General features: G+C 50.1%; 2 protein-coding genes across 8 annotated transcripts; both read right to left on the reverse strand.

Moving 5' to 3' along the window:
* Nucleotides 1–32: 32 nt before the first annotated feature.
* On the reverse strand, nucleotides 33–4,562 carry GALE (UDP-galactose-4-epimerase). Of its 3 annotated transcripts, XM_008573005.1 has the most exons (11): nucleotides 4,503–4,562; nucleotides 2,690–2,815; nucleotides 2,424–2,539; nucleotides 2,227–2,340; nucleotides 1,781–1,957; nucleotides 1,442–1,555; nucleotides 1,284–1,350; nucleotides 1,109–1,194; nucleotides 927–1,004; nucleotides 571–685; nucleotides 33–435 (listed from the first exon to the last, which is right to left on the reverse strand). In XM_008573005.1, exons 2-11 carry the CDS (start codon nucleotides 2,808–2,810, stop codon nucleotides 377–379), a joined length of 1,047 nt encoding a protein of 348 aa, XP_008571227.1. In that variant the 5' UTR covers nucleotides 2,811–2,815; nucleotides 4,503–4,562; the 3' UTR covers nucleotides 33–376. The 3 variants fall into 3 exon arrangements, with proteins under 3 accessions (XP_008571227.1, XP_008571218.1, XP_008571236.1); XM_008572996.1 differs by lacking the exon at nucleotides 4,503–4,562 and having other exon boundaries at nucleotides 2,690–3,733; XM_008573014.1 differs by lacking the exon at nucleotides 4,503–4,562 and having other exon boundaries at nucleotides 2,424–2,592; nucleotides 2,690–2,779.
* Nucleotides 4,563–5,702: 1,140 nt separating this feature from the next.
* On the reverse strand, nucleotides 5,703–26,585 carry HMGCL (3-hydroxymethyl-3-methylglutaryl-CoA lyase). Of its 5 annotated transcripts, none has more exons than XM_008573048.1 (9): nucleotides 26,485–26,585; nucleotides 22,710–22,793; nucleotides 20,170–20,277; nucleotides 19,385–19,480; nucleotides 17,800–17,948; nucleotides 14,657–14,720; nucleotides 12,405–12,593; nucleotides 7,982–8,107; nucleotides 5,703–6,397 (listed from the first exon to the last, which is right to left on the reverse strand). In XM_008573048.1, the coding sequence occupies exons 1-9, from the start codon at nucleotides 26,542–26,544 to the stop codon at nucleotides 6,296–6,298; spliced, it is 978 nt and encodes a 325-aa protein (XP_008571270.1). In that variant the 5' UTR covers nucleotides 26,545–26,585; the 3' UTR covers nucleotides 5,703–6,295. The 5 variants fall into 5 exon arrangements, with proteins under 5 accessions (XP_008571270.1, XP_008571265.1, XP_008571277.1 ...); XM_008573043.1 differs by lacking the exon at nucleotides 26,485–26,585 and adding an exon at nucleotides 26,222–26,386; XM_008573055.1 differs by lacking the exon at nucleotides 26,485–26,585 and adding an exon at nucleotides 25,764–26,026.
* Nucleotides 26,586–27,792: the final 1,207 nt, after the last annotated feature.

Below are 27,792 nucleotides of genomic sequence, written 5' to 3' on the forward strand. Positions count from 1 at the left end.
ATGGGTAGAGAGTGGCTGTCTGTGAGGATCTGTCCCAGTGTAAGAAAACTTTATTTTAGCTACTTTGGAAAGCTCCTTCATAGCAGTATAAATTAGTGCCTGGGAGGCAGGTGTTTTGTTTTGTCCCAGAGCCCTGCCTCCCTCACTCACTCTTGGTGGTCCTGATGAGTTCTTGGACCCTGTGGGAGATGAGTTAGAGACCCCTGACTCCTGGTCAGTGGAGCCCTTGGCCTCAGGCCTGGTGGGCTGAGTGGGCCAGTTGGCATTTGAGGTAGGGGAGGCCTTGGCTTGGCTCTGGGGCCCTGGGTTCCTGCCAGAGGCTGGAGAGCAGGCAGTTGCTTCTCTTCCTTTTGTGGTCCATGGTAGGGGAGGCTCCTCAGGCCTGCGCACCAAAGCCTGAAGGATTCTGCTTCTGCCAGCGCCATAGATCTTCACCTGTGACAGGGCGAGGTATGTCGTCAGGGTCCACACTGGAATGAAACCCTCTTTTCTCCCATAAGGGGACAGCCCAGACCTGATTAGCCCCTTCCTAGCCCCTAACTCTCTCCCAGGGGTCAGGCCACTACTCACACATCCTGTCCAGCCCTAAGGCTGCTGTCCAGCCCAGCTCCTTGTGGGCCAGGCTGGAGTTGGCATAACAGGCAGCCACATCGCCTTCCCGCCGTGCTACCACCTTGTAGGGGATCTGCAGGAGAAGAAGCAGTCATAGTTCGGCTGAGCTGGTCCTGGGCCTCACCCCTCCAGCTGCTGGCCAGGTCCACAAGAAGCAGACGTGCACAGCAGCATCTCGCTCGCAGGCACCCAGCGTGGAGGTGCAAGGCAGGCTGAGGAGACGGGGCAGTGGTGCGGTGCCCACCGGGTAGATGAGTGGGAAGGGCTGGGCCCTTCTGCTGCTGAGAGTTGGGTGGGGTGGGTGGGTGGCCTACCTTCTTCCCAGAGGCCTTCTCCATGGCTCGGACCATCTGCAGCACCGAATAGCCTGTGCCTGTGCCTAGGTTGTAGATCTGCCCAGGAGAAAACAGGGTTTGTGGAAGGGGCAAAACTAATTGCTGTCTGGGCCCCATGTGCCGAGGATTCAGTCCTCTTCCCTCCCTCTCTTCTTTCCTACCCGACAGCCACACTGCTCCTTCAGCTTCCTCAAGGCTGCAATGTGGCCCTTGGCCAGATCCACGACATGGATGTAATCTCGGACGCCTGCAGAGGAGGAGGTGGGGGAGAGGGAGTCAGTGGCACCTGTCTCCCTCCTGGTTTCCACTCCTGGGTCCTCCTGGTCCTAGGCTCACCTGTGCCATCCTCTGTTTCATAGTCATTGCCAAAGACATTCAGGGTTTCCCGTCGCCCAATAGCAACCTGGCGGTGGAGGTCAGGTCAGCTCCTCCAGGTCCCCGGCACCAGCCGTAACCCTAGGGCCAGCACCTCTGTCCCTACCCTTCTCTCTTACCTGGGATACATAGGGCATGAGGTTGTTGGGGGTGCCCTGGGGATCCTCACCGATGCGGCCAGAGGCATGGGCACCTGTGGGGTTGAAATACCGCAGCAGCACTGCATTCCAAGCCTGTGGGACACAGGTCAGACAATGGGGGCACGGGTGCAAGCAGCATGTCCCAGCTGAATCCAGAGCCCTCCCACCAGTGCTGTGACCTTGGGCAAGTCACCACCATTTCCTGAGCCTTAGCTTCCTCCTTGGTGTGGTGCTCAGGATCCCATCCTCAGGCTCATGGGGGACTGTGAGGAGTCAGTCAATGAGTGGAGCCAGGGCTGGGTCAAGGGGTGCCCTCACCTTGTCTGCTCGACACAGGTCCTGGACCATTTCCTCGATGAAGAACTTGGATTTGCCATAGGGGTTGGTACAGGCACCCGTGGGGTGGGCCTCATCCAGAGGCAGGTACTGGGGGTTCCCGTACACAGTGGCTGAGCTGCTGAACACCAGGTTCTTCACCCCATTGGCCCCCATGGTCTGGCAATGGAAGGGAGGCGTCAGTGGCCTCTGCCTCATGCACTGTTCCCGCCCTATTTGTTCCTCCCTCATAGGAGGGTGGGCTGACATTATGGGCACTCTTATTTACAGATGAGGAAACTGAGGCTGGGAGGTAAGAAAGACACGTGTCCAGGATGATTCAGTTCAGGCCCTGTCTGATTCTACCAGGCAGGCCCCTCCTCACTGTCTGGCACTGCCTGCCAGACAGGGGCCCCTCCCAGTGACTGTCCCTGCCCCATGCCTCTCACCTCCAGAAGCTGGATAGTCCCTGTCAGGTTAACTCTATAATAATCCAGAGGCTTCTGCACTGACTCGCCCACAGCCTTGAGGCCTGCAAAGTGGATGACTGCCATAAAGCTGTGCTGTGGGGACAAAGCTGGGTCAGAGGTTGCTTTACCGGCCCTAGCTCTTGGCGATACCCCCTGCCTGCTTGCCAGACACCCACCTTCTTGAAGAGATGCTGTAGGGCTGCCTGGTCCAAGATGTCCATCTCCTCAAACTCCACAGAGCGGCCTGTCAGCTCCTGTACCCGCCACAGGCTCTCAGGCATGGAGCCCCCTCCTGGGGGGCACATGGAGGCCATGAAAACTAGATGGGTCCTGGGTTCTCAGGAACTAGCCAGACACACACACCCCTCAGTGGTGGAAGCAGAACCCAGGGTTTCCTTCTGTCATCCCCTCGAGAAACCCCAGCCCCACCACCCACGCTCACCACGGACGGCGTTATGGAAGTTGTCGATGACCACGGGCGAGTAGCCTGCCTCCAGCAGCTCTAGCACCGTGTGGCTGCCGATGTAGCCAGCCCCGCCTGTTACCAGCACCTTCTCTGCCATTGCACCTGGCCCAGGACACAGAGTCTCAGGGGTGGCCGAGACTGCCTGCTCAGGAACTCCTTCTAACTGAAGCCTGGACCCCTGAACTTGCCTCAGACAGAGGCAGCAGCGTGCCCTAGTTAACGGTGGCTGTGGAGTCAGCGCTGGTTCAGAGCTGGGTACCATCACTTGCCCTCTCTTGGCCTGTTTCCGTCTCTATAAGATGGCCCTATTAGTTATACAAATATCCTGCTGTAGTGTGAGGATTAAATGAGGTGATTTTAAAGGCCTGTCACATGGCACAGGTGGAGAGACTGATGCACAGGCACCGTATTTCCTAGTTCCAATTGACCAGGGTTGGGAAAATGGAATCCGAGGACCCATACTTCCTTCCCCAAAGTATCTGGGGACTGGAGAGTCCTGGACAGAAGAAAACATGGCAGCAGGATTGGAACTTCAGGATCCCAGGAAGGAGTTCTCTCTGCTCAGACTCGGGCCTCCTCAGTACCTGTGCCATCATTAGGTGTAAACTGGCTCCTGGGCTCAGTGACTAACACTGCTCTAGGCAAGCTCCCCCTGCCCCCCCACCCCTTCCCCTCAAGGGTCAGCTGGGAGGAAGCAGGAAATATACCAGATGGCCTGAAGGGTGGGGTCTTTAGCCAAGCAGACTGTGCCCAGCTCTGGAGCCGCAGCACCATAGTCCTGGAGTGGGCCCGGCCCCCCCATCGCACCCCAGGGCAGCCAGGCTGGCTTGGCCTCTGTCCGTGCCAGGGCCGGCCTGGTTATTCCTGTCTTGGAGCTAGAGATCCCATCCAACTTTAGGGCCCGCACAGGGATGGCCAGTGTAGACGTGAACTGTGCCCCGTCTCCATTGCCAGGTGTGCAACTCCACCCTGAACAAACTCTGCGGGCAGAGGGGGTGGAGCGGGAAGGAAGCCCCAGACACTGAGCCTTTCATTCTCAGCGACCTGGCCTGCTGCCGCCTTCCTCCGGGCTGCCTCGATCCCCTTCTGGGCTCATCCAGCTCCAGCACAGTTGACTGAGCGCCTGCTGCGTGCCAGGCTCTGTACCGGGAACTTCTGCGATACTTTCCTGAATTCCCCCAACATCCGGATGAGGCAGGTTTTGATACTGGCACTTTACAGAGAAAGATACTAGGGTCCCAGAGATGAAGTCACACGGCCGGCCGATGCTAGAAATCCGGATCTCCGGACCTCCGGTCTTGCAGCCCGGCCCCTTTCTCCAGGCAGCTCGCCCTTCCCCCCACTGCTTCCCACTGGACTCTGCCCCGGACGCCGAAGCCACCCCCACCTCTAGGCCGCCGAACCCCGAGCACTGCGTGGACTCCCAGAAAGTGGTCGCGCAGGGGCTCTGGGAGACAGGAAGGCTGGTCTGAGGCCGGCTGAGCCCCAGACCCGCGGGGCTGACCTTGGTCAGCTGTCGCCTCCTCAGTTTTCCCAGTCTGTATAATGGAGAGGAGGGCGGCTGGGCCGCGGGCTGGGCTTTGGGCCGTGCCTCGGAAGGGACGGGAATGAATGAACGAACCCGGCCCGCCTCGGCCACACTGCAGCTGGGAACTAGAGCAGAGGGGGCGGGCCCGCCCCGGCGGGACTCTGCCCGGAACGCGGCCCAGGCCTTCCGGACACTCCCTCGCTCCCCGCGGACCACCCGGCCACTCCTGAGCCCATCCAGCCATCATCCAACCTCCCTGACCTGCCCGGAATCCCACGTCCCGCGCTGGCTCCAGCGGCGCCGCCTCCCGCGCCCCGAGCGGCGGTCCTTTTAAGAGCGGACGGCCCACCCTGAGCCTGCCCCCTCCACGCCCCCAAGAAAACGTGTCACTTGGGTTCCGGCCACTACGGAAGCGCCTGGAGGACAAAAGTCCTGTGCGGTTTTAGGGCGACTGCGCGGCGCGTTCTCACGGAGGGCGAAGGTGGACGGTGCCACCCAGCGACGGGGACGGGCGGCAGAGGAAAGGAGAGCGCCGGGAGCACGGGCCCGAGAGCCGGGGGGCGGACGGCCGCTCCCTGCAGGTGACGGGGTCCACGCGCAAGGTGCGCTCGTCCCAACGCCTGCGAGCAGCGCCGCGCCCCCGAGGGAGGGCCGGGCCCGGGGCGAGGCTGACAAGCCCCGGCCCCACTGTAACTCGCAGGGTTTCAAACTTTCCGGTATCTGCCAAACCCTGAACTCAGTCTTGCACGAAATATCCGACGCCAGGGAACTAAGGCAATAGGGGCTGCGCTGAGTGAAGGGAATGGGTGGGGCCGCCCAGAGGCTGTGGCTTTGGAAAGTCTAGTTTGAAAATAAACCAGGGAGCTCGAAGAACCTCTAAAGCTGCAATGGGAATCCCAGTGCTGACGGCTTTCAGCGCTCACAAACTGCCGGGGACAGTTTGTCGGCACCCTGCCTGCCACAATAGTAGACAGAAAAGGATTTTTTTTCTATTTAAAATATGATGTGCATAAAGTCATGAAAGCTGAGCAAAGCAGCAGGACACAACTGCACTGTGTTCCCCACTGCCGGGAACGCCCTGGGCCTGCTCGTAGAGCCTCGAGCACAGCTCTCTGGGTAAGAGCTCGGGCTTGTGAGTGCCAAGGAGAGGCCCGCCTGCCCAGGCCCAGAGGAACAAGTGGTGATTGCTGCCCGCGGGGAAATTGTGCAACCGCCCTGGTCACAGAGGCAAAGCCTCTGAAACAACCCCTCCGGGTGTTTTGGCCAGCCACCACTTCAGGCAGTCTACTAGTAAGCCCAAAGCCACTGATTTCCAGTCACTGGATTTGGGGTTCAGGCAGGGAAAAGGAGAGGAAATAGAGAGATTAATCAACTAGCTCAAAGTCTGCATTTTCCTCAAGAGTGCAACACTGTAGATATTTTCTAACTTCACTCATATATGCACACATCCGCACAACCGAATACTGGAATGGTCGTCATTAAACCTTTAATTACGTAAGCCGTTTTCAAAAATCATGGACAGAGTGCAGATTTTCCAGGGATGTTGGAGTTGGCAGATGGCTACCACAGCAGCTCAGTCCTCACCCCCTTCAGCAAATGCCCTCTGCCAGCCTGAGGACCTCCAATGCCCTTTGCCCTAAGAGGTCAGAAAGCAATGGCCCCAAGGTCATGGCAAGGTGGAGCTGTCTAGAGGGTAGCCAGTGGGCAGATTTCACCCATAGATGAGACTTGAGGATCATCCCAAACAGGGAATGAGGTTCCCAAGTGCCCTCAGGCATTCAACTCCTGGGGCCGTTGGGTCCGCGGTGAAGGGAGACGTCCAGCCCCCTAAAGCCTTTCACTCACTCATGCTCAGACCTGCCAGGGAGGGCCTGAGGCTAAGCAGCTCCTCTAGTCCCTCGCCTCCTTTCTGCTAGGAAAGACCTGTATGCAGAGCTCGCTATGAGGTGTCTGATCCTTTTAACCTCATTCTCATTTCCGGGTCCCCATTCATGAATCATCCATGCAAGCCCCTACTCCCACACAGTCCCCAGGGCTTCAGGTGCGCAAGGAGCTCAGAGTTTACAGGTAGCTTGAGCCACTTTGGAGCTGGATTTTCTGTTCAGGGCTTGACAAATAAAGTTCCCAGCTTCCAGGAGCTTCTGGAGGTTCACACCCTTTAAGAAACAAGTTAGAGGATACAGTAAGTCATGACATGCCTCCAACACCCAGGGAAACATCAGACTGGACAACCATAGTACTGAAAAAGTAAAGGTGAGGATGAACAGGTTCTTGTTCCTTGACGTGGGACACCAGCTGCCTGTGGAGGTCGTATCTGTCTGGCACCTGACTCCCCCTCATATAAGATGTCCCAATCTGTGTAATGGTCTGTAGTACCACTACCAGGACAGGGATCTCATTAATCTTGTTCAGTACTTCATTTCCAGGGCCTAGCACAGGGCCTGGCCCACAGTGGTCAAAACTGCATATTGAAGTAAGGCCTGTGAGGCACAGAGAGGTAGGAATAAAACACCAACTAAAAGGGTCAAGCAGAAGGCCAGCCCGTGGCTCACTCGGTAGAGTGCGGTGCTGATAACACCAAGGCCACGGGTTTGGATCCCATATAGAGATGGCCGGTTCGCTCACTGGCTGAGCGTAGTGCTGACAACACCAAGCCAAGGGTTGAGATCCCCTTACCGGTCATCTTTTAAGAAAATAAAATAAAATAAAATAAATAAAAAAATAAAAGGGTCAAGCAGAAAACCTCTCTTCATAACAATACTTGTCTTCGCATACTAGGTGCTCAACTCTGTGCTACACATTCTACACACATTTTCTTACCATCTTCATAATGGCCAGCCCTATGAGCTGGGTGCTATTATCACTCCCATTTCTTGGGCTCAGAGAAGTGAAATTTGTCTGACGTCACACAGCCTGTGAGTGGCAGGACTAGGTTTTATTTTTTATTTGGCAGCAGGCTAGTACAGGGATCCAGACCCTTGACCTTGGTGTTACAATACTCCTCTAACCAACTGAGCTAACCAGCCAGCCCCAGGACTAGGTTTTTTTTTTGTTGTTGTTGTTTTTGTCTTTTTTTGACTTTTTTTCTGTGTCCGGCAACGGAGCGCAACCCTCAGTGTTGCCCCCGTACGGGACCGGGGACCGGCAACGGGATCGCAACCCTCGGCGTTGCTCCCGTGCCTCGCTCAGCCAGTGAGCGGGAACCGGTCTGTATGTGGGATCTGAACCCTCGGGCGGGAGCGCCGCCACGCTTCCCAAGCGGCGCACTTATCCAGTGCGCCACCGGGCCGGCCCCAAGGACTAGGTTTTAAACCCAGTTTCATCTGTCCCAAAGCACAGATGCTATACTGCTTCCATCCCCCTGAGGGCCCTTCCAGACTCTGGGAGAGCCTTGGGCAGCTGTCTAATTCTACTGCCTTCAATTTACAGAGGACAAAACAAAGGCCCAGAGGTAACCGGGAACCTGACTCATTTCAGAGCTCTTTCCGTACTCCCTAGTGGCTCCTACAACTGAACTGTCAAGACCCTTGCCTTCTTATGCCCATGCTTGTGGCCTTGTTCAACCACACTCTTCTACTTCAAAAACATAAGATAAAATATCCATAATCACCTGGCACCCTTCCCCTGTAAACCCCCCACCATCCCAACCCCAAACAAACTCATCATCAGCTTGTCCCCTGGCTTCTGGGAGAACCCCGGTCAGTGCAGCGCTGTCACCACCAGGGGGCAGGCGGGCTTACCGTGTGAATGCCCAAGCCAGCTAGCATGTAAATGAGGTCCTCAGTGGCCAAGTTTCCTGATGCTCCCTGTGCATAGGGACAGCCCCCAAGTCCTGCGACAGAAGAGTCCACGACACTCACTCCCATCTGGAAATATAAGAATGGTGAAACATGGCTGTCACTGGGGACCAGAGCCTACAAAAGCTGGTTCTTGCAGACCTCGCAATTGTCTGTTGCCTGACATTCAACTATGAGAGTCATTTTTTCCTTTGACTTATGATTCTGTTGAAGTGAAAATCCCACTGAAAGAGACACTGCCTTTCCTTCTGGTGCCTGGTGCAGTGTCTTTTTTGCATACACTGTTTCCTCTGCCAGCAGTATCTTTCCTCCATTTCTTTCATGGTTGACTCCTTCCCATCCTTTAGGTCTCAACCTAAAAGCCACCTTCTCACAGACTCTGATCACCAACCTAATCCCCTCTTGCTGTTATTTACTGTGGTTCATTTCCACCCCCTCCCCCCCACCTAGCCTGCTCTCACGGTGGGGGCCTCTACCCCCACAAGGGTCCTATCCCATCTCCCTAGGCCAGTCGCTTCCTACTCTCCTAGAGGACTATTTCTTTTTTTTTTTCTTTTTGTCTTTTGTCTTTTTCCGTGTCCGGCAACGGATCGCAACCCTCAGTGTTGCCCCCGTACCGGACCGGGGACCGGCAACGGGATTGCAACCCTCGGTGTTGCCCCCGCACCTCGCTCAGCCAGTGAGCGGGAACCGGGAACCAGTCTGTATGTGGGATCCGAACCCTCAGGCGGGAGTGCCGCTGCGCTTCCCAAGCGGTGCACTTATCCAGTGCGCCACCGGGCCGGCCCCTGGACTATTTCACTTTCTTCTTTCTCCTTAAACCTCTATCCACCCTTTCCCCATCCCCACTCTCAGCTGCTTCCTTATTCAAAGAGGAAATGCATGCAATCAGAAGGGATGTCTCCATCAACTCACACCGTGGTCTACCCACCCACCTGCATCTGGGCCTACAGGCTCTGCCATTCCTCTGGGCCCCAGCCAAGGCTGACCCTGCACCTCTGCATGAGGCTTATTCCTACATGCTCCAGCATGTGCTCCAGTAAGTCTCCCCTCTCTCTCCTGCAACCTGTTATTCCCCTCTGCTGGATGATTCTCACACAAGCAGGCTGGGATCTCTCCCATCCTTTAACAGACCCTTTTTGGAACCCTCCGTCCTCCCATTTCTTTGCTCCCATTCAAAGCAAAATTCCTAGAGAGAGCTGTCCCTACTTATATCTCCTGCTGTTCTCACTTGAACCGATTCTAAACAGGTTTTTGTCCCCACAACTCCTCCACTTAAACTGCTCTAGTCAAGATCACTGGTGACCTCCATGTAGCTAAATCCAAAAGTCAAGTAGCCATCGTCTTCGTACCTAAGTATCAACATCATCATCTTGAACACCTTCACATGCAGGGCTCCATATCCCCCTGGTTTTCCTCCTTACACTTTTGCCCCTCCTGAGACCTGAATCCAATCATTTGATGGCTTTTCCTCATCTCCCTGACCTCTGAAGGTTGGAACCTTCCACTGCTCGATCCTCAGATTGCTTCTTGATCTGTAGTCACTCTCAGGTGATTTCACTGCCTTTATTTATTTTTATTCATTATTATATTTTTTGGCAGCTGGCTGGTACAGGGATCTGAATCTGTGACCTTTGTGTTATAAAGCTGCACTCTAACCAACTGAGCTAACCGGCCAGCCCTTTACTGCCTTTCGATACCCACCTAGGCTGGCCGGTTAGCTCAGTTGGTTGTACAGCACGGTGTTATAACACCAAGGTCAAGGGTTAGGGTGCCTGTACTGGTCAGCCACCAAAACAAACAAAAATAAATATCCACCTATGTGAAGACTCCAAAATGTTTACACTCAGCTCAGATGCTCACTGAAACTGAGATTCATACAGCCAGCAGCCTCAGCGGCTTCACTGGGATGCCTAATAGAGGTCTCAAACTTCATAGGTGAGTAAGTGAATTTCTGCTGATCTGCCCAACTGCCTGCTCCTTCCAGGCTTCCTCACCACCATCTTTCACCTAGATTTCTGCAGGCTCCAAACTGGTTCTTCTGTTTCTACTACTGTCTCTCTCTAGTGTATTCTCCACACACAGCAGGCAGAGGGATGCTTTTTAAGGGAAAACTGCAGGTGGCATCCCTCCTCATCTTCTGCTCAAGACTTTCTGTTAGCTTGCCAGCTCAGTTAGAAAGAGCCAAAATCCTGCAGGCCTTACCTCTCTGGCCTTCCTCTGCCTCTGACATCTACCACCCTCCCTTTGGTTACACTGCTCCTGCCATATGCCTCCTCAATGTTCTTTTTTTTTTTTTTCCTTTTTGTCTTTTTTTCGTGACTGGCAACGGATCGCAACCCTCAGTGTCGCGCCCGGACCGGGACCGGCAACGGGATCGCAACCCTCGGTGTTGCGCCCGCACCTCGCTCAGCCAGTGAGCGGCCGGTCTGTATGTGGGATCCGAACCCTCGGCGGGAGCGCCACCACACTCCCAAGCGGCGCACTGTAGCAGTGCGCCACCCGGCTGGCCCAATGTTCCTTGAGTAAACATAGCAAGCACACCCCTACCTTGGGGTTTTGTACCTGCTGTTCCTGGACTGGACTACTCTCCCTTCCCCCTCCTCGCCAGGTGTCTGTGTGGTTCACTCCCTCGCTTCCCTCGGGTCTCTCCAATGTCAACTTCTTAGTGAGACCACACTATGTAAAGACCTGGCGCTCCTTCGCCTGCCTTATTCTACTCCACAGTACTTATGAGCACCTGTCCTACGATATATTTACTTATTTATTATCTGTCTCGTCTTACTAGAGTGTCAGCTTCATGAGGTCACAGATCAATCCTCAGTGCAGAGAACAGTGCCTGGCACGCAAAAGGTGCTCAAATTTTTTTTTTTTTTTTTTTTTTTTCCTTTTTGAGACTGGCCGCACCGCATTCAGCCAGTGAGCGCACCGGTCATCCCTATATAGGATCCGAACTCGTGGTGGGAGCGCTGCTGCGCTCCCAGCGCCGCACTCTCCCAAGTGCGCCACGCACTCGGCCCAAAGGTGCTCAATTTTAACAGCTGAATAAATTGCCTTACAATTTGTATGTATATGTCTGTAGTCTTTCATCTGTCTCCCCCACTATGATGAGAGCTCCAAAAGGGGAGGAACAGGGTTTATCTTGTTTCTATTGTCTAGTTAGCACTTAACAGAGTACGTGGCACATAGAAGTCACACGATACATACTTCTGAAGTAACTGATGGAAGGTCAGTGGAGGCTACTGCCAGTCATCACACAGCTGATCCTGTTCCCTGAGAAATTTTCAACAAGGGGATTCTGAGGACATCGAATGCCAAGAAACAGAGAAGGGCACTTGAGTGGGGTCAGGAGGAAGTTTTGCCTCAGACTTACCATGGCTATGCACGAATCCCTTTTATCTGCCTAAGGAAGTCACTGTTGCCTGCCTGCCTGGCCAGGAAACTCATGAGCTGCAGAAAAGCCCAGAGGCCTGGGGCAGGGTGTCACAGCAAGCCAAGAAATGGAGAAGACCACAGAGCCACAAACCTTAACCTTGACAACCACAACTCCGAGGAAACAGACCCAGAGAGTAATAGAATCATCTGGCTCAGACACATGAACCTCTAGAGGATAACTTGAAAGGAAAAACAAAAATGTGGCCAGGGATTGCCTTCACCATCCTAGAGATGGTAGGTTAGACTAATGCTACAGCAAGGTAGCCTGTAGTCAGACACCAAGAATGTTCCTTCTTTTGGGCTGCCAGCCAATGGAATCCCCATTCTGGGCCAGCCCACAGAAGCAAACCTCAAGGGAAACCAAGCGTGAGGTCTCAGTTTAATCTTTGGGGAACAGCATCAAGGCTCTTCCCTTTGAGTAAGCTCTGCCTGCCCCTCTACCTTGTGTCTCCTTCCCTGCTCCCCCAGCCCCCATGCGCACACACTCACAACCCTGTATGCTGTAGCAAGGCCAGGGTACATGAGTCCTCCCTGAGCCCATCCTTAGTCTTATAATAACAGTTGTGCCTAGTCACCTTTCTCCTTTTCTATGCTTAACTTCATGTCCTCCACGCCTCACACAGACCTCTTTCAGCAAATCCTCCCTCACCTCCTCAGCTGGGATGGGGCCCCTCTCTAGGCTTTCTCAGCCCTGTGCTTCCTTCCTTCATAGCATCTGTCATAATGCAGTAGGATTATCATGTAACTCCCGACTGTCTCCCCAGCAGACAGATGTAGGCACTTTCAAGGCAAGGCCACCACGTTTGTGTCCAGCATAATCAGCCCAGGACCTGGAACACTGGCACCAGTAAATGTTTGCTGAAAGCATAAATGAAACCAAACTATTCTGCCATCATGCCCTTTGGGAGAATGGGCATGTGACTTTGATTACCTGCAAGGCCATCAAAGTGTTGGCCAGGGCTTGGCCATAGGTGTCATGGCAGTGGACAGCCAGGGCAGCCAGAGGCACCTCATGCATGACAGCCGACAGCATGTCTTTCATGACCCCTGGGGTTCCCACACCGATGGTGTCCCCCAGAGAGATCTCATAGCAGCCCATTGAGTACAGCTTCTTGGTGACCTAGGGAAGGAAGCAGGCACTTGGAGGACACCAGATTCCACCCACCAGGGGTCCAAGAGCTCAGAAGCAGAATCCTTTGTCTAGGCAGAACAACACCTGGGTTCTGAGTACCCAGAATAGTTCTCTCCTGCAGAACACTAAATCCCTGTTGGATAACAGGTTCCCTACAACCTGAGTGGGAATGATGATCCTCACTCTACTGATCAGGAGACTGAGGCTTGAAGGAGCAGAGCCAGCCCTGTGGTTCCAACCCCTGTGCTTCCCTCCCTACCTGGTCCTTCAAACTTCAGTCCTTCACTTACCACCTTCACACACTGTGTCAGACCCAGGTACTAGGATCCACAAAATGGATTCCTTTCATATAGTTTTATCCTTTGCAGTATCTATTAAGTCACGGGTCTGAAATGCCAGTTATGTATTTTTTTTTTTAAAGATGACCGGTAAGGGGATCTTAACCCTTGACTTGGTGTTGTCAGCACCACGCTCAGCCAGTGAGCGAACCGGCCATCCCTATGTGGGATCCGAACCCGGGGCCTTGGTGTTATCAGCACTGCACTCCCCCGAGCGAGCCACGGGCCGGCCCATGTATTTTTTTTTTTTTTTTTAAAGATGACCGGTAAGGGGATCTTAACCCTTGACTTAGTGTTGTCAGCACCATGCTCTCCTAAGTGAGCTAACTGGCCATCCTTATATAGGATCCGAACCCGTGGCCTTGGTGTTATCAGCACCACACTCTACCGAGTGAGCCATGGGCCGGCCCTCCAGTTATATATTTTTAATGGAGGAAGATTACTGTTCAAATTCTTAGAAGTCCATCTGCAAATCCCTAAAGCCACTGCAAAACTGGAGCAGTGTATGCCTCACCTAAGATGCTGCTGCCCACAGTCAGCTGCTGGACAAGGTGAGGAAGGATGTGGCAGGGCAAGGGACAAAGATGACACTCACCAATGATCTGTTAGATAAATGAAATGGTGACGCCCCCTCCACCCATGGTCCATGCTGGCGCTGTGATCAGAAGCAGCGGCCGCCTGCTGGGGGCAGTAGGTGCAGTGGGAGCAGCAGGCCCTCAGAGGCACATGATGCTAGACTGAAGCCCTAGTTCTGTTGCTCACTAGCTGTGGGCCTTGGCAAGGGACTTAACTTTTCTGAGCTTAAAATTTCTGCTTCAAAAAATGGTGATGACCTGTTGTAGAGCTACAGGAAGGACTGGCGGCACCATGAGGCTAAGTCCTGGAGAGGGGCAGCCGCTGTCCACTGAGCAGTTGCTATGGTTACCATTCCTCCTGTTTGGATGCTACATGGTATTGTGGGAAGAACAAGTGGGCTTTTTTTTTTTTTTTTGTCGTCTTTTTCCGTGTCTGGCAACGGATCGCAACCCTCAGTGTTGCCCCCGCGCCTCCCTCAGCCAGTGAGTGGGAACCGGTCTGTATGTGGGATCCGAACCCTTGGGCGGGAGCGCCGCCGCGCTTCCCAAGCGGCACACTTATCCAGTGCGCCACCGGGCCGGCCCAACAAGTGGGCTTTTCAGGGAGACAAAATGGGGTCTGAGACAAGTCACTGAGTCTCAGTTTCAACTGTAAAATGGAATATTAATAATAACAGCAAATTTGTAGAGTGGTTTTGAGGACTAAATGACCTAAGCTCTTGGGCTCCTCAAACTCGATCCCTGCCCTGTGTTCTTAGTGCTGACTTGGTTACTATTCAGAGGACACCAAGGGCACGGCCTCTCGACTACTGCAGGGAATACAGGAATTCCTGGATGAGGAACCCTCCTCAGAGGACTATCACCTCAATTACCACCTGTGACTGACCAGACTGGAAACTGACCTGGAGGCTTTCAGGCTGGGGTAGAGGCCAGGGGCTTCAAAGACTACATGCCCGGCTAGGAGGTGGGCCTCCAGGGAGCAAGTATAGGGCTGTGCTTGCAGGGGCCTTAATGAAGGAGCTGGGTGAATGAATGAAATCAGTGACCTACCAGGAAAGGGTGGGGAGAAGAACCTATGCAGTAAGGGGCAGGCACGGCAGCCAACCCTCACAAAACCCCTGCCTCGACACATACACACCTCAACTACTTTAGCTGGGGAGATCTTCCCTTCATAGGGACATCCAAGCACACAGGAGACATACCTGTGGGAAGACAGGAGAGAAATGACATCAGTGCCCCCAAGCTCTTTGGCAGCGGGGCTGAGGCAAGGTGACACATATCCTTGGTCAGCCTGCAATCAAAGCCTGAAGCCAGGCAGGAGGCCAAGTGCAGTGCCTGGGTGAAAGGCTAATTCAGTGAGGTGGAATGAGGACAAAGGTAGAGCTACTTAGTGCCAGGAGGCAGTAGAGAACCATTGCAGGGAAGGGAGGGGCTCCTAGGCCTATAGGAAGCAGGGCTTGCATAGACCTCTGGAGAGGCAGCCAAGGACTTACAATAAGAGGAGGAGAAGAAGCTAGAGAGGGCAACAAGAACGGGTACTTGAGCTGCACAGAGGTGAGGTAAAGCAGAACCATGTGCCAGGGGAGCTGGGGCTAGTACTCACAGAAGGAGACTAAAGACTGGCTGAAACCAAAGGCCAGAACAAGAGCCAAGTTGGATCTGAGTCAGTAACAGGCTGGGCTGGTCTGAGGATTAGCTGCTCCTGTGAGTTGTCAGAAGAATCATTCATTCATCCATTCAACTAGTGAATTGCCTACGGTGAGCAAGGCGCTGGAGACAAAGCAGTGAGCAAGACTGATAAAGTTGCTACCCTCAGAGAGCTTATTTCAAGTTAGGGAGATAGCCGATAAAAAGGCAATCAAATAAGTAAATGAGACCATCTCAGAAAGTGATGTGCTATGAATGAAAGAAAAGGGAAGTGTGATAGGAGCAGCTAGAGGAGGCCAATTATAGTGAGGGTGGTCCAGAAAGACCTCTCTGAGGACGTAACATTGGAGCTGAGACAGGAGGGAAGTATGTGGCAGAACATCCCAGGCAAAGCCCTGAGATGGGAGAGCCAGGCATGTTTAAGATAGAAAAAAGGACAGAATAGCTGGGCACAAAGAGCAAAGGGCAAAGAAGTATGAGATGAGATCGGAGAACTGGCCACAGGCCCGATCATGGGTCTGGTGGGTTATGGTAAGGAATCTGGGTTTTGGATGTAGATGGCTTCTATTTCCACCCACCCTGTTGGAGTTGAGGTGCCTTCAAAACCTTCTAGAGTCAAGCAAAGTATTCTGCATATTAAGAGGCATAACAAATGTTAGCTGGATAAATAATTTTTGAGAGAGGCAGCTGGCTGTAGTACAGGGATCAGAACCCTTGACCTTGGGGTTATCAACACCATGCTCTAACCAACTGAGCTAATGGATAAGTAATTTCAGACTCAAATATCTCAGCGTACTTTTTTGTTTTAATTCTCCCACTTATTTTTTAAACATTGCTGAGCAAGGAAAAGGTAAGGGAGATACTGAGGAAAGGGCACAGGCCTTGGAGTCAGGCAGACATGACTTGAGCCCCTGGCTTTCTGTTGGTACGAGCAAGACTGAAGCCATGTTGGGACCTAAAACCACATGGGCTTAACAAAAAAAAAAGGACACAGTTTTTTTCTCAGCATGCATTTCTCTGAGTTCCCTCTTTTCCCATGGTTCTTTGATATTTTAAACGTTGGTTATGGGGCAAGAAGACATTATTCACTTAATTGTTTTCCAGTTGGCCTGGAGTTGCAAACTTGCCATAAGACACATACTATGCAGACCCTGAGAAACGAAGGAAGACATCAATAAAGCTATGCTGTTCCACCCTGAAGCAAAGCAAAATCCTGTAGGACCCTAAGATAACATCAAGGACAAGAACAGAAGTGAAACGGAGCCTCAGTGAGAATTTATATCTGACCCCTTACTCATGTCCCTCCCTCCTGCTTTCCATTTCCCACATTCCATTCCCTCAACCCCCTCCTTAAAAACCGCTCAGCAAATCTGAGTTTTGAGATGGTTTTAGTTTGGCCATCTTGTTCAGATTTACCAGAGAAATGGCTTAGTCTAACATCTCTCAGGTTTCTGGTATTCCTAAATAAAGCTGACCTCCTACTCCACTATCATTTGACTTTTCAGTTGTTTGTTTTTATTTGGAGCAGACAGCTGCACCTGGGTTTGGTAACATTCCCATTCACCTACCTGTCCATCAGTGATTGACCACCTGCCATGTGCGAGGCCCTGAGCTAGGAGAGCAGAGCATAACAAGGACCTAGAGAGATGGAGGCTTTGCCCTCATGGACAGCACAGTCTAGTGGAGTGAGGGTCAGGAGAGAATTTAACAAGCAGCTAAGTGCTACATGAGAGGATGTCCAGGGACTATGGTATGCCAGTGGAGGGGCAGTAACTCCAGCTGAGGGACAGGGAGCACTTCTCAGAGGAACTGACATCCATAAGAGGACCTAAAGGATGAGTAGCAGATTAGCCCAGAGAAGGAGGACGTAGTAAGAGTGTTCTGAGTCTACAGAAAGCACGTGCAAAGGCCCAGAGGCAAGAGAGAGCGGAGGCATGTGAAAAATGGAAGGAAGACCAAGTTGGGCTGAAGTGTAGCGTGTAGAGGAAGCAGGGACCAGAAGGAAGCAGTGACAATAAGGCTGCAGAGAACGGCAGGGACCGAATCATATAGGGTCTTGTAAGCCACATTAAAAAGTCTGAACTTGATCAGTCACTGAAATGTTTTGAACCAGGAGAGATGTGATCAGATGTGCACTTTTGAATTTGGACAGCTTGTGACCTTACAGTAGACTATTCCTCCTTCCTGAGCCTTGGTTTTGTCACCTGTAAAGTAGGGATAGCCCTTTCCTTGCTGGGCTATTGTTAGGTTTCAATTAGATAATACACATACAATGCCTGGAACTACTGCTATTATTAGAGGTGAGATGTTAGAAATTTAGAGGCCTAGGGAATTCTTCAGGAACATGGAAGAGTTAGAGGTGAAGCCAGGACTAAAATGACTTCTACAAACCCCAAATAGTGTCCTGTCCTGCTAGATTTCTGATTGGCAAACTGACCCAAAATTCAGGTTTGAGAGAAAACAGTTGCTAGGATCTCTTCTGATCACATTTACTTGGGAAAAGATACCTAGTTATGGAGCTGGTCTGCCCCTACCCAGGATAATAAGTTTGTGGTGGGGAAGATCGCTTGAGTCAGAGCCTAGCCCTATTCCAAAATGGTACCAAAGAAAAGATACCAATATGGTCTGACTCACCCTCGCACAGCAATACCGGCTGCCCGAGCTGCCTTCAAGATCACGTCAAACCGCTGGAAACTCTCTTCTATGGAACAGTTGACGTTCTTCCTGGTGAAGAGCTCTGAGGCAGCTCCGAAGATGGCCACTTCCTTGGCTCCTGCAGCAACCTGCCAACATCCAAGTGAATTCCTTTCAGCATTTTCTCTTCAAGGAACACTGACACAAAGTGGCAAACACTTGTCTTATGGTAAGTTTTATGGCATGTGAATGTTATGGGCTGAACTGTGTGCCCCTGAAAAGTATGTTGAAGTCCTAACCCACAGTATCTCAGAATGTGACCTTATTTGGGAACTGGGTCAATGCAGATGTAATTAGTTAAGATAAAGCCATACTGAAATAGGGTGGGCCCCTAAGCCAATATAACCAGTGTCCTTAAAGAAGATGGCCATGTGAAGACACAGAGTCACAGAAGAAAAGGCCATGTGAAGATGGAGGCAGAGATTGGAGTGGTGCATATACAGACCAAGCAAGGCCAAGGATTGCAGCCACCACCAGAAACTAGGAGACAGGCATGAACAGATTCTCTCTCAAAGCCCTCAGAGGGAACTAATCCTGCTGACACCTTGTTTTTGGACTTCTAGCCTCCAGAACAGTGAGAGAATAAATTTCTGTTGTTTTTTTTTTAAAGATGACCGGTAAGGGCCGGCCCGTGGCTCACTCGGGAGAGTGCGGTGCTGATAACGCCAAGGCCCCGGGTTCGGATCCCATATGGGGATGGCCGGTTCGCTCAGTGGCTGAGCGTGGTGCTGACAACACCAAGTCAAGGGTTGGGATCCCCTTACCGGTCATCTTTTTAAAAAAAAATAAAAATAAAAAAAATAAAGATGACTGGTAAGGGATCTTAACCCTTGACTTGGTGTTGTCAGCACGATGCTCTCCCAAGTGAGCCACGGGCTGACCCTAAATTTCTGTTGTTTTAAGCCGCCCAATTTGTAGTACTTTCTTACAGCAACCCTAGGAAATGAACATCATAAATTATCTCGATAAAAAAATCCACAACTTTGACTTTTCCCCCAAGGAAACCATTGCTGCCGCTGCCATCACCACCCTGGAAATCACTCTTGAAAGAAGTTTTTTTGCCTAAATGCAGAACCAACATCTCCAATGACGTTCTTGTTTAAAACTATAAGAAAGATGGTAGACGCTAGCAACTACTGTTGAAACTTTCACAGAGAGCTTTGTTACCTTTCTCTGAAGAAGTCACTAGTAACAAGAGCTAACATTTATTAAGCACTTAGCTTATATCAGCCTCTTGCTAAGCAATATATGTGCATTCTATCTTCTAACTCCTTACAACTTTAGGTACTATCATTAGCCCTAACGTATAGGCAGAACCTGAGGGTCAGAGAGGTAAAGCAACTTGTCAAGATCAGAGCCATGAGTGCTAGGGCCATCCTTGGGTCTGGCTGACGGTGCTTGTCACCACTGGAGACAAGCTGTTCAGATGGACATCCTAGGACAGGGGATTGAGGCTCAGAGACAAGCAGTGACCAATGCCATCAATCTCAGTTCAGGAGCCCCCACCAACAAGCTATACTCTTACTGCTGCCTCAAAGCCTTTGAAATTTGGGGTCAGGACTGGGTAGTTGATGCCAGGAAATTTCTGAATGCCCTTCAAGACTTCAGTGTGGTCAGCCATCTAGAAGCCAAAAGAGACATTGTCAAGTCATCATGAAGATCAAGCAGAGCTCAGTCAGAGAAGAACTTTTCATCGATCTCTGTTCTCTAGAACCCTTAGAGAACGAATCCTTCTGCACAGCTGAGTCTCCCCAATGCTTTTATTATTTGACTGCAGATGGGCCAGGAGGCCCCCACATTTGGGTGATATTTCCAATTTCTCCATATGGCCAACTTTGCCCTCTTTACACAAGCAGTAACAGCAGTAATGCTAGGACCAGCCACTTCCTGAGAACATACTCTGAGCCAGCTCTCTTTGTGTTAGACTTATTTTGTAAGAGGATCTTTCTTCCACACTTGACCTTCTCTGTGCAGCAGAAGTTGTCAGCCCTCCCCTTTTACAAACACAGAAAGCACAGATAGCCCTAGAGAACCTAGACTCTTAGAGCTGGAAGAGACCTGAGAGGTCATCTCTAACTGGAGAAGGGAAACATTGTTGTAGGGTCACCAAGCAAGTCAGGGCAGATCAAAAACTGAATACAAGCCCTGACTCCCAGGTCATGTTCTCTTGCTGCCCCACAGTGCTATCAATCACCTGAGACTTCTCAAAGCCAGGGACCTGGAAACCCATGTTCCCAACTTCTACTTTCAAGGACAAATGCAAAACTTCCCATCCCTTTCATCTAAGAAAGGCTTCTCACTGCAGCTCACCTGGGGGACCCACTTGGGAGACACAAAGCTGGTGGCTTCTATGACAGGAAGTCCTGCTTCAGAAAGCATGTCTATCAGCTTGATTTTCACCGCAGTAGGTACGATATTCTATAGTGTAGAGAGAAACACCAGAAAAGACAGGTCAGTAAAGTTGGTAATAAAATGGCCTCAGAATACAGTACTTGTTAGTTCAAAGTTTTGTTACAGTAAGCACTGCGCTATCTCAACTTCCAAATACTAACGTGAATTCACATGTAATTCTTGCCAACAGGTGGGGCACAAGGCTTGTCTTTAAGTTCTACAGATAATGTTTTGTAGTGGAAAGAGCTTTGACCCTGGAAAGGAGTTAATATTAACATGGAAACAAAATTTTTCTGCCATGCAGACTTTTCCTTAACTAAATGTGTGTTAATTTATGACCCCATCATAAACAAATTGAGAGCAATGTGCCATGGCCTGAAAGGGCAGAGGTGACTAGCCCTCTGGGTCCTATGAGATGGGGCCCCCAAAGTATCACACCCTCCTCTGTTTTCATTCTCAGCTAGCGCAGGACTTCATCCTCACGTGTTTAGCCTATAGCTTTTTTCTCTCCCTCCCCCACCACATCTAGTCACTCACCAGATTCTACGGATCCTTTTTCCAAATCTACCATCATTATCCCATGTATACTACTGCATGGTCTCACTCCACTAATTCATCCTACACTAGAATCCTCCTAAAATGAAAATGCAGGCTCCATTGTCTCACTGTGTTACTCAACAGCCTACCATGGCTCCCTAATAGCTTCAGGATTAGATAAAAATCCTAAGAACTCCAGGTCCTTCTCACTAGACCCTCCCCCCCACCCCTCTTCTCTAATTTCTCTCCCACTGCTTTAAATTAATCTATCCCACAAATAATTTTTGAAAGCCCTCCATGTTCCAGGCATTGTGTTAGGTGTTAGGGATATAGTGGTAAGCAGAACAGACATGATCCTGCCCTCATGGAGCTCACAGACCATCGTTTCCCAGAAGCACTCACTATTAAAGCTAGATTGGTCATGCTTTAAAAAAACAAAAATAGGGCCGGCCAGGTGGCGCACTCAGTAGAGTGAGGCGATTGAGAGCGCGGCGGCCCTCCCACCGAGGGTTCAGATCCCATATAGAGACTGGTCCGTTCACTGGTTGAGCACGGTGCGGGCGTGACACCGAGGGTTGTGATCCCGTTACTGGTCACGGAAAAAGACAAAAAGGAAAAAAAAAATAGGTTTTGTACTGAAAAAATAATCAGTATATGATTATTTTAGAAAAACATGCCAAGGGCCGGCCCGGTGGCACACTGCTACAGTGCGCCGCTTGGGAAGCGCGGCGGCGCTCCCATAGGTTTTGTACTGAAAAAATAATCAGTATATGATTATTTTAGAAGAACATGCCAAGGGCCGGCCCGGTGGCACACTGCTACAGTGCGCTGCTTGGGAAGCGCGGCGGCGCTCCCGCCAAGGGTTCGGATCCCACATACAGACTGGCCGCTCACTGGCTGAGCGAGGTGCGGGTGTAACACCAAGGGCTGCGATCCCGTGGCCGGTCCCGGTCTGGTACGGGCGCGACACTGAGGGTTGTGATCCGTTGCCGGTCACGAAAAAAGACAAAAAAAAAAGGGAAAAAAAAAATTGTATAAAAATAAAAATTCAGTACTGGCCAGCCGCCAAAAATAAGTAAATAAATAAATGAAAATTCAGTTCCTCGGGCACACTAGCCACATTTCAAGTGCTTAAGAGCCACATGTGGCTAGTGGCTACCATGCAGAAAAGCTCAGGTCCAGAATATTTCCATCTTCACAGAAAGTTCTATGGGAAGGTGTTAGTCTAGGTCCTTTTCTAGGTAGATGCTCCTACACACGTATAAACCTTTTTTTCTTGCACAAAAGTATAAAATCAAAATATATGCAGGACTGGACGATTAGCACAGCTGGTTAGAGTGAGGTGTTATAACATTAAAGTCAAGGGTTTGGATCCCCATACTGGCCAACCACCAAAAAAAATAAAGAGTAAAAAATACACATGCGCATACAATTTTATAAGCTGCTTGAGCCACTTAATATATACCTATACTATTGATGGCTTCGTAATATTTCATTTTATAAAAAGTCTTTAATGTGTTTAACCCAACTTTCCTTATACTGAATGTTTAAATTGTTTCCAACTGTTCTATATTACTAACAGGGTCAAAAGGAACATCCCCAAGGCCAAATCTCTGCACCTAGCCTTCACGACTTCCTTTACACAAATCCCGTTTGTGGAATTGGATGAAAAGGCATGACCTTCACCTTTGCTATATCCATCCCACGAGGCTCTGAGACGGAACCACGGATATGGCACCAGTTGCACCACCATCTTAGGTCCTTTAATTTTCACAGGTGCCTCTCTGGCCTCCTTGACTCTGCCCTAAATCTGGCAGAGTAATTATGCCTTGCATAGCTCTGTCCACCCCCACTGCATCTACCACATGGAATACTCAAAGCGGATGCCCAGGAAACTTTTCTTAGGTGATTTCCATCTTTACCTTTTCATTTTGTAGTCCATCTCGAGGACCAACTTCCACGATTTTCACCTGCTTTGGTAAAGTGCCCATAGATGAAGTGCTGACCTTTGGTTTAAAAGAGGAAATAAAAAGTAACAGGAAAAGATTGTCACAATTCCCCAGGGGGACCAATATGAAAGAATGGATCCATCTTCACTGATATTGAGACAAGAAGCAATATTTCTCACCATTTAATTCACATTGGGTCTCTTTTAGAATTAAGAACAAAAAGAGTATTTCACTTAGTAATAGGAATGAGCAAGAGATTCATGCTCCCAGTACAGGTTGTCCCCTGAAGTCCAGACTCATTTCCAGCTGCCTATCTGAGAGCTTTATTTGCACTCTCCAGTTTAGCAGTCCCAAACCAGAACTCTTTAATTTCCTAAAACCTGACTCCACCCTTTCCATCTCTGCAAAAGGCGTCACATACACCCTGTTGCCTAAGCTAGAACTTGACTCATCCCCTTCCCGTTTGCCATGACTTATGGCTGTTATGATCTGGCTCCTGCTGACCTCGGTGAACTCATCACTTGTCCCTACTGCTCCAGTCCCCCCACTCCCCCAAAGGTTGTTATGCTGCTCCTACTAGCCCTCTCTCCCATAGCAGGGCTTCTCTCTGCCTCAAAGACTTTTTGCCTGGCTCTTCTCACATCTCCCTCTCATTCTCCAGTCGTGGAGAGGTGTCCTCTGAGAAGCCTTTGCAAAGCTGCCACTCACCCCACTCCATTATCTTCTGTTTCAAGACTATAACCATTTCCTTCAAAGCACTACAAGTAGTGCCTATTCAATGTCTCCTCCAGTAGTATACAAGCTCTATAAGGGACCTTTTCTGTCTCAGCCTCCACTTCATCCCTACAGTGTTAGGCATTCTGCTTGGTACAAAGCAGGCACTCATTATAGTTATTGAAACAACAAATACATGAAGGACAAACCTGTCCCAGAGGAGGCCAATTACTGAGTGTGGGGAAGAGTAGTTCGTCCTGTACTTTGGGGGGCTTGAGAGGGTGGTATGTGGGAAGGCTCTGCTCTGTTACAATCACAGGCTGGGCAATTGATGAGGAGGAGAATGGGTCTGAGGGGAGATGACACCCATAGCAGCTGAAGACATTAAAAAAAGACCAGAGTCTGCCATATAAAGTGTGCCCCAAATCTTCTCCCAAATAATGAAGCTTCTTTTCCCTCTTTCCCCTACTCTTGTTAATACCACAACTCTTCAAATTAACTTTGTTTCACCAGATTTAATCTGGATAAACATACTGCAATGAGAGATGCCACACTGTGTAATCCGCTGAGGATCCCAAACGCTTGAAAGCCTTAATAAATTCCCTGCTATGAACCAGCTGGAACTTTGACAACTCACCTGAACTGGCCTTCGTTTTAGCCAGCAAAGCTTCCTACAGACTAAGGTGATAGAGCCATTAAATTTCATAAAGTCAACATGCTAAACTGGAAGGTCCCTGCAACTTGAATCTCCCTCCAACAGCAACGTTCAGCCTCTGCTGGTACATCACCCTAAAGCTATCCTACTGGAACATAAAGTTTCATTAGGCAGGAACTTTGTTTCATTCACTGCTGTATTTCTAAGGCCCTGGGAAATAACAGGGGTTCAATAAAAAAACTCCTGAATGTTGTTGAAAGATTCCACTTCCTTCCCCATAACAGCTCTTCATATAATAACAATTCACATTTATTAAATGCTTAATATTTGTCAGGCACCTAAGAGCCTTTTACATATTAACCCTTATCATCCTCTCAACACCTTATTAGGCATGAATTATCATAATCCCCATTTTACTGTGAGAAATCTGAGGCCTAAAGAGATTAAGTAACTTTCTCAAGGATACATGGCTAGCTAGTAACTGGGGCAATATCTAAACCTGGCAGTTTGGCTCCAGAGCACACACTCCTAATCCCCAGGCCACTGTTGACTCTTTAGCACCCTTTGGTCCACAGTCTTCTCCTTTTTAAACACCCAGTTCCTTCTCTCTGTAAAATTATGCTCAGAGATGATCCCCACTAACCACACAAGTACTATGCTACAGTGTCCTGAGCTTTGGTGTACCTACATCAATATCAACAGGAAATACTGGCTAAAACCCAGCACTAAACTGCAGGTATCAATCAGTACCTTATGGTGGGGATTATCATTACCCCAACTCCACAGAGCCTCAGAAAGACTACCCAAAATCACACAGCTAGAAAATGATAAAGCGTGGACTTGAACCCAGGTCTGGTTCTGATACTAAGCATATGCTAGTAACATCATGGAAGACCATCTCATTACACCACGGATTTTTTTCTTTTTCTTTTTCTTTTTTTTAAAAGATGACCAGTAAGGGGATCTTAACCCTTGACTTGGTGTTGTCAGCACCACGCTCACCCAGTGAGCTAACTGGCCATCCCCATATGGGATCCGAACCCATGGCCTTGGTGTTATCAGCACCACACTCTCCCGAGTGAGCCACGGGCCAGCCCCTACACCAGGGATTTTTTTCAAAGCACATTAATATCCACCATCTCATTTAATTTTCTTAACTTTCCAAGTTGGAATTACCATCTTCATTTTACACCTGAGCAGTTGGTGGAGGGTGGTGGCCTTGTAAAGACATTATGTGGTTTTCAGACTGACCAATTAGCTCAGTTGGTTAGAGCACAGTGTTGATAACACCAAGGTCAAGGGTTGGAATCTCCAGACCTGCCAACCGCCTAAGTAAATAGATAAAGTGGTTTTCTGAGGGACCCACTGTCATGAGTGTAATTTTTCCCACTATACAGTGGGATAGTGATTGATCATTTATCAAGAGTTAGAACAATGCCAAATGCTTTACCTGCATTTTCTCTCATCTCCAAAACAATAGTGGGGTAATGTTATCCATTTTCTAAATGAGAAAACTGAGGTCTAGAGTGAGTAAACAGCTGTCAACAACCTAGAAAGTGGCAGAACCACTGGGACACCATAGCTAGAGCTTTAGCCAGCACAATTTACTCAACCCTTTATACAGCTAGACAGACTTTCTACACGTTCTCTCCACTCACTGTGCATGGGAGAGAAAGGAAACCATCAGGACGGAACATGCCCCAAGTACAATTCCAAGGGAATCAGAGCCTGGCCCCAGGCGACGCAAGTCCTGCTCGGCAGGCTGGGATAGCTCCCCAAGCGTCCCTAAAAGCAACAAGAACCGGAAAAGGAGGCGGAGGGAGGGGAGTGACCCTGCTTTTTCCACGCAGAACAGGAAGGGTGTTTGTGATTTTCACCAATGAAACGTTAGATAGTTCTTTTTTTTTTTTTTTAAAGATGACCGGTAAGGGGATCTTAACCCTTGTCTTGGTGTTGTCACCACCACACTCAGCCAGTGAGTGAACCGGTCATCCTTATATAGGATCCGAACCCGCGGCCTTGGTGTTATCAGCACGGCACTCTCCCGAGGGAGCCACAGGCCTCCCGAAATGTTAGTTCTGAAGCTCAATTACAGAGAGAAAGGAGCCAGGGCCACCGTGAGGAGCCTTGGGCAGGCGCAGGTCTCCTTGACTCGGGCGAGTCGCTCGTTCCTCCCGGGCCTCAGTTTCTCCATTCCCCTCAAGGGATTTGGGCGGGACTTAGGTTGGGGAAGTCAAAGGCTCCAAGGCGCCCCCCACTCGGGCCTGAAGAACTGTCGGGCTTCGCCTCTCAGAGGCGGTCGCCACTGGCCAAGCCTCCGACCCGACCGACCGTCACGGTGCCTGTAGGGCCGTCTCGTCTGCGGCCCAGGGCACTTACAGCCCGGAGGGACGCCAAGTCCACCAGCCGACGCCGAAGTGCTCTCTTCACCATCGCCATCTTGGCTCAGCTTCCCCCGCCCGCCCACGGGGCCCCACGTGACCGTCGACGGCTAGGTGGGCGGGGCCTCGGAGTGACGTATGATGCCCTGAGCTGGCTCCACCCCCAGCGCCTCTGGGTTTGATTTCCGCCCGGCCAGAGCTTCCTTAGCCGTTGCTTTTTTGAGCTCCTGTTATGTCAGGCAAGGTGAGGCCCTAGGAACTTAAAGATGAACAAAAATTAACCAAAGTCTCAGGCTTCATGGATTTCGAGTTTGGGAGATGTGGGGAGACAGATATTAATAACACGCAAATAGTTGCGTAATTCTAACTTTTATGATAAGAAATATGACTATTTGCCACTCACTGTTCTGAGTTCTTTGCACATATTAACTCATTCATCACAATCTTCAGGATTCAAGTGTAGGCAATCTACTCCAGAGATGAAAGCATCCTTTGATTTCATACCTTGAAAAATGAGTAAAATCTATCCAGGTGAAGAGGTTACAAGAAAAGCTTTCCAGACGCACGGAATAGCATATTCAATGACTGTGAGACAAAGATATTGAATGCTTAGAGCAGTGGTTTTCAAACTGCTTGTTGTGCCCCATTTATTGATCCTAATATCAATTTAGTGGATACCAATCTTTTATATATACATAAATAGAATAGAAAATACAGAGTATGTTGTATAAAAGTAGTAAAGATAAGTACTGCTTTGCAAAACTTTTATTATGTAGTCAACCAGGTTGCAATGTAGAATAAATTTCTTACTGTGGGCTGCAATCAGAAATGTTTGAAAAACACTGTTTTAGAGAGATGGAAAGAAGGCCAAAATGATTGGAGAGCAGGGAGGCAGAAGGAAGGGAACTTCCTACCAAGATTGGAAAGGTTGGCAGGAACCATATCACAGGGTTTTGGAGAACACGCTAATAACTATCTTAACAGCAATGCTTTCGAAGGGTTTAGAGCAGGAAGATCTAATTAAATCTGCCTTTAGTTAGTCACTGTGGCTGCTGGTGGATATCTAATTGGTGTGCTGATGTATCACTGTCTTTGGTGTTCTCAGGGGAGGCAAGAAAGGTACTGTCCCTTCCTTCAAGTGACTCAAATTTTATCTAGGATGGGAATGAAACATAAGCATCCTGTTAGGCTTTGGCAGCACAGGAAATTTCCTCCATCATCACACTCTGAGCGCTACTCACAGAATCCTCAAACCTGCAGCTAGAGGGCTGAACTTGGCCTGAAGATACTAGCACGGTGTTTAAAA

This window comes from Galeopterus variegatus, unplaced genomic scaffold (assembly GCF_000696425.1).
Source record: "Galeopterus variegatus unplaced genomic scaffold, G_variegatus-3.0.2 Scaffold50, whole genome shotgun sequence".
In the NCBI taxonomy this organism is placed as follows: Eukaryota; Metazoa; Chordata; class Mammalia; order Dermoptera; family Cynocephalidae; genus Galeopterus; species Galeopterus variegatus.

What these genes read in the sequence shown, in the direction of transcription:
- GALE (XM_008572996.1), bottom strand. Translation starts at nt 2,975, where the DNA reads ATGGTACCCAGCTCTGAACCAGCGCTGACTCCACAGCCACCGTTAACT. An exon ending in TCATGCCCTATGTATCCCAG is followed by an intron (nt 1,351 to 1,441) that starts GTAAGAGAGAAG and finishes CTCCACCGCCAG; the next exon opens with GTTGCTATTGGGCGACGGGA. An exon ending in AGAAGGCCTCTGGGAAGAAG is followed by an intron (nt 686 to 926) that starts GTAGGCCACCCA and finishes CTTCTCCTGCAG; the next exon opens with ATCCCCTACAAGGTGGTAGC.
- HMGCL (XM_008573043.1), bottom strand. Translation starts at nt 26,299, where the DNA reads ATGGAGAAACTGAGGCCCGGGAGGAACGAGCGACTCGCCCGAGTCAAG. An exon ending in ATGGACTACAAAATGAAAAG is followed by an intron (nt 20,278 to 22,709) that starts GTAAAGATGGAA and finishes TCTACACTATAG; the next exon opens with AATATCGTACCTACTGCGGT. An exon ending in CCCCAGCTAAAGTAGTTGAG is followed by an intron (nt 12,594 to 14,656) that starts GTGTGTATGTGT and finishes TTCCTTCCCTAG; the next exon opens with GTCACCAAGAAGCTGTACTC.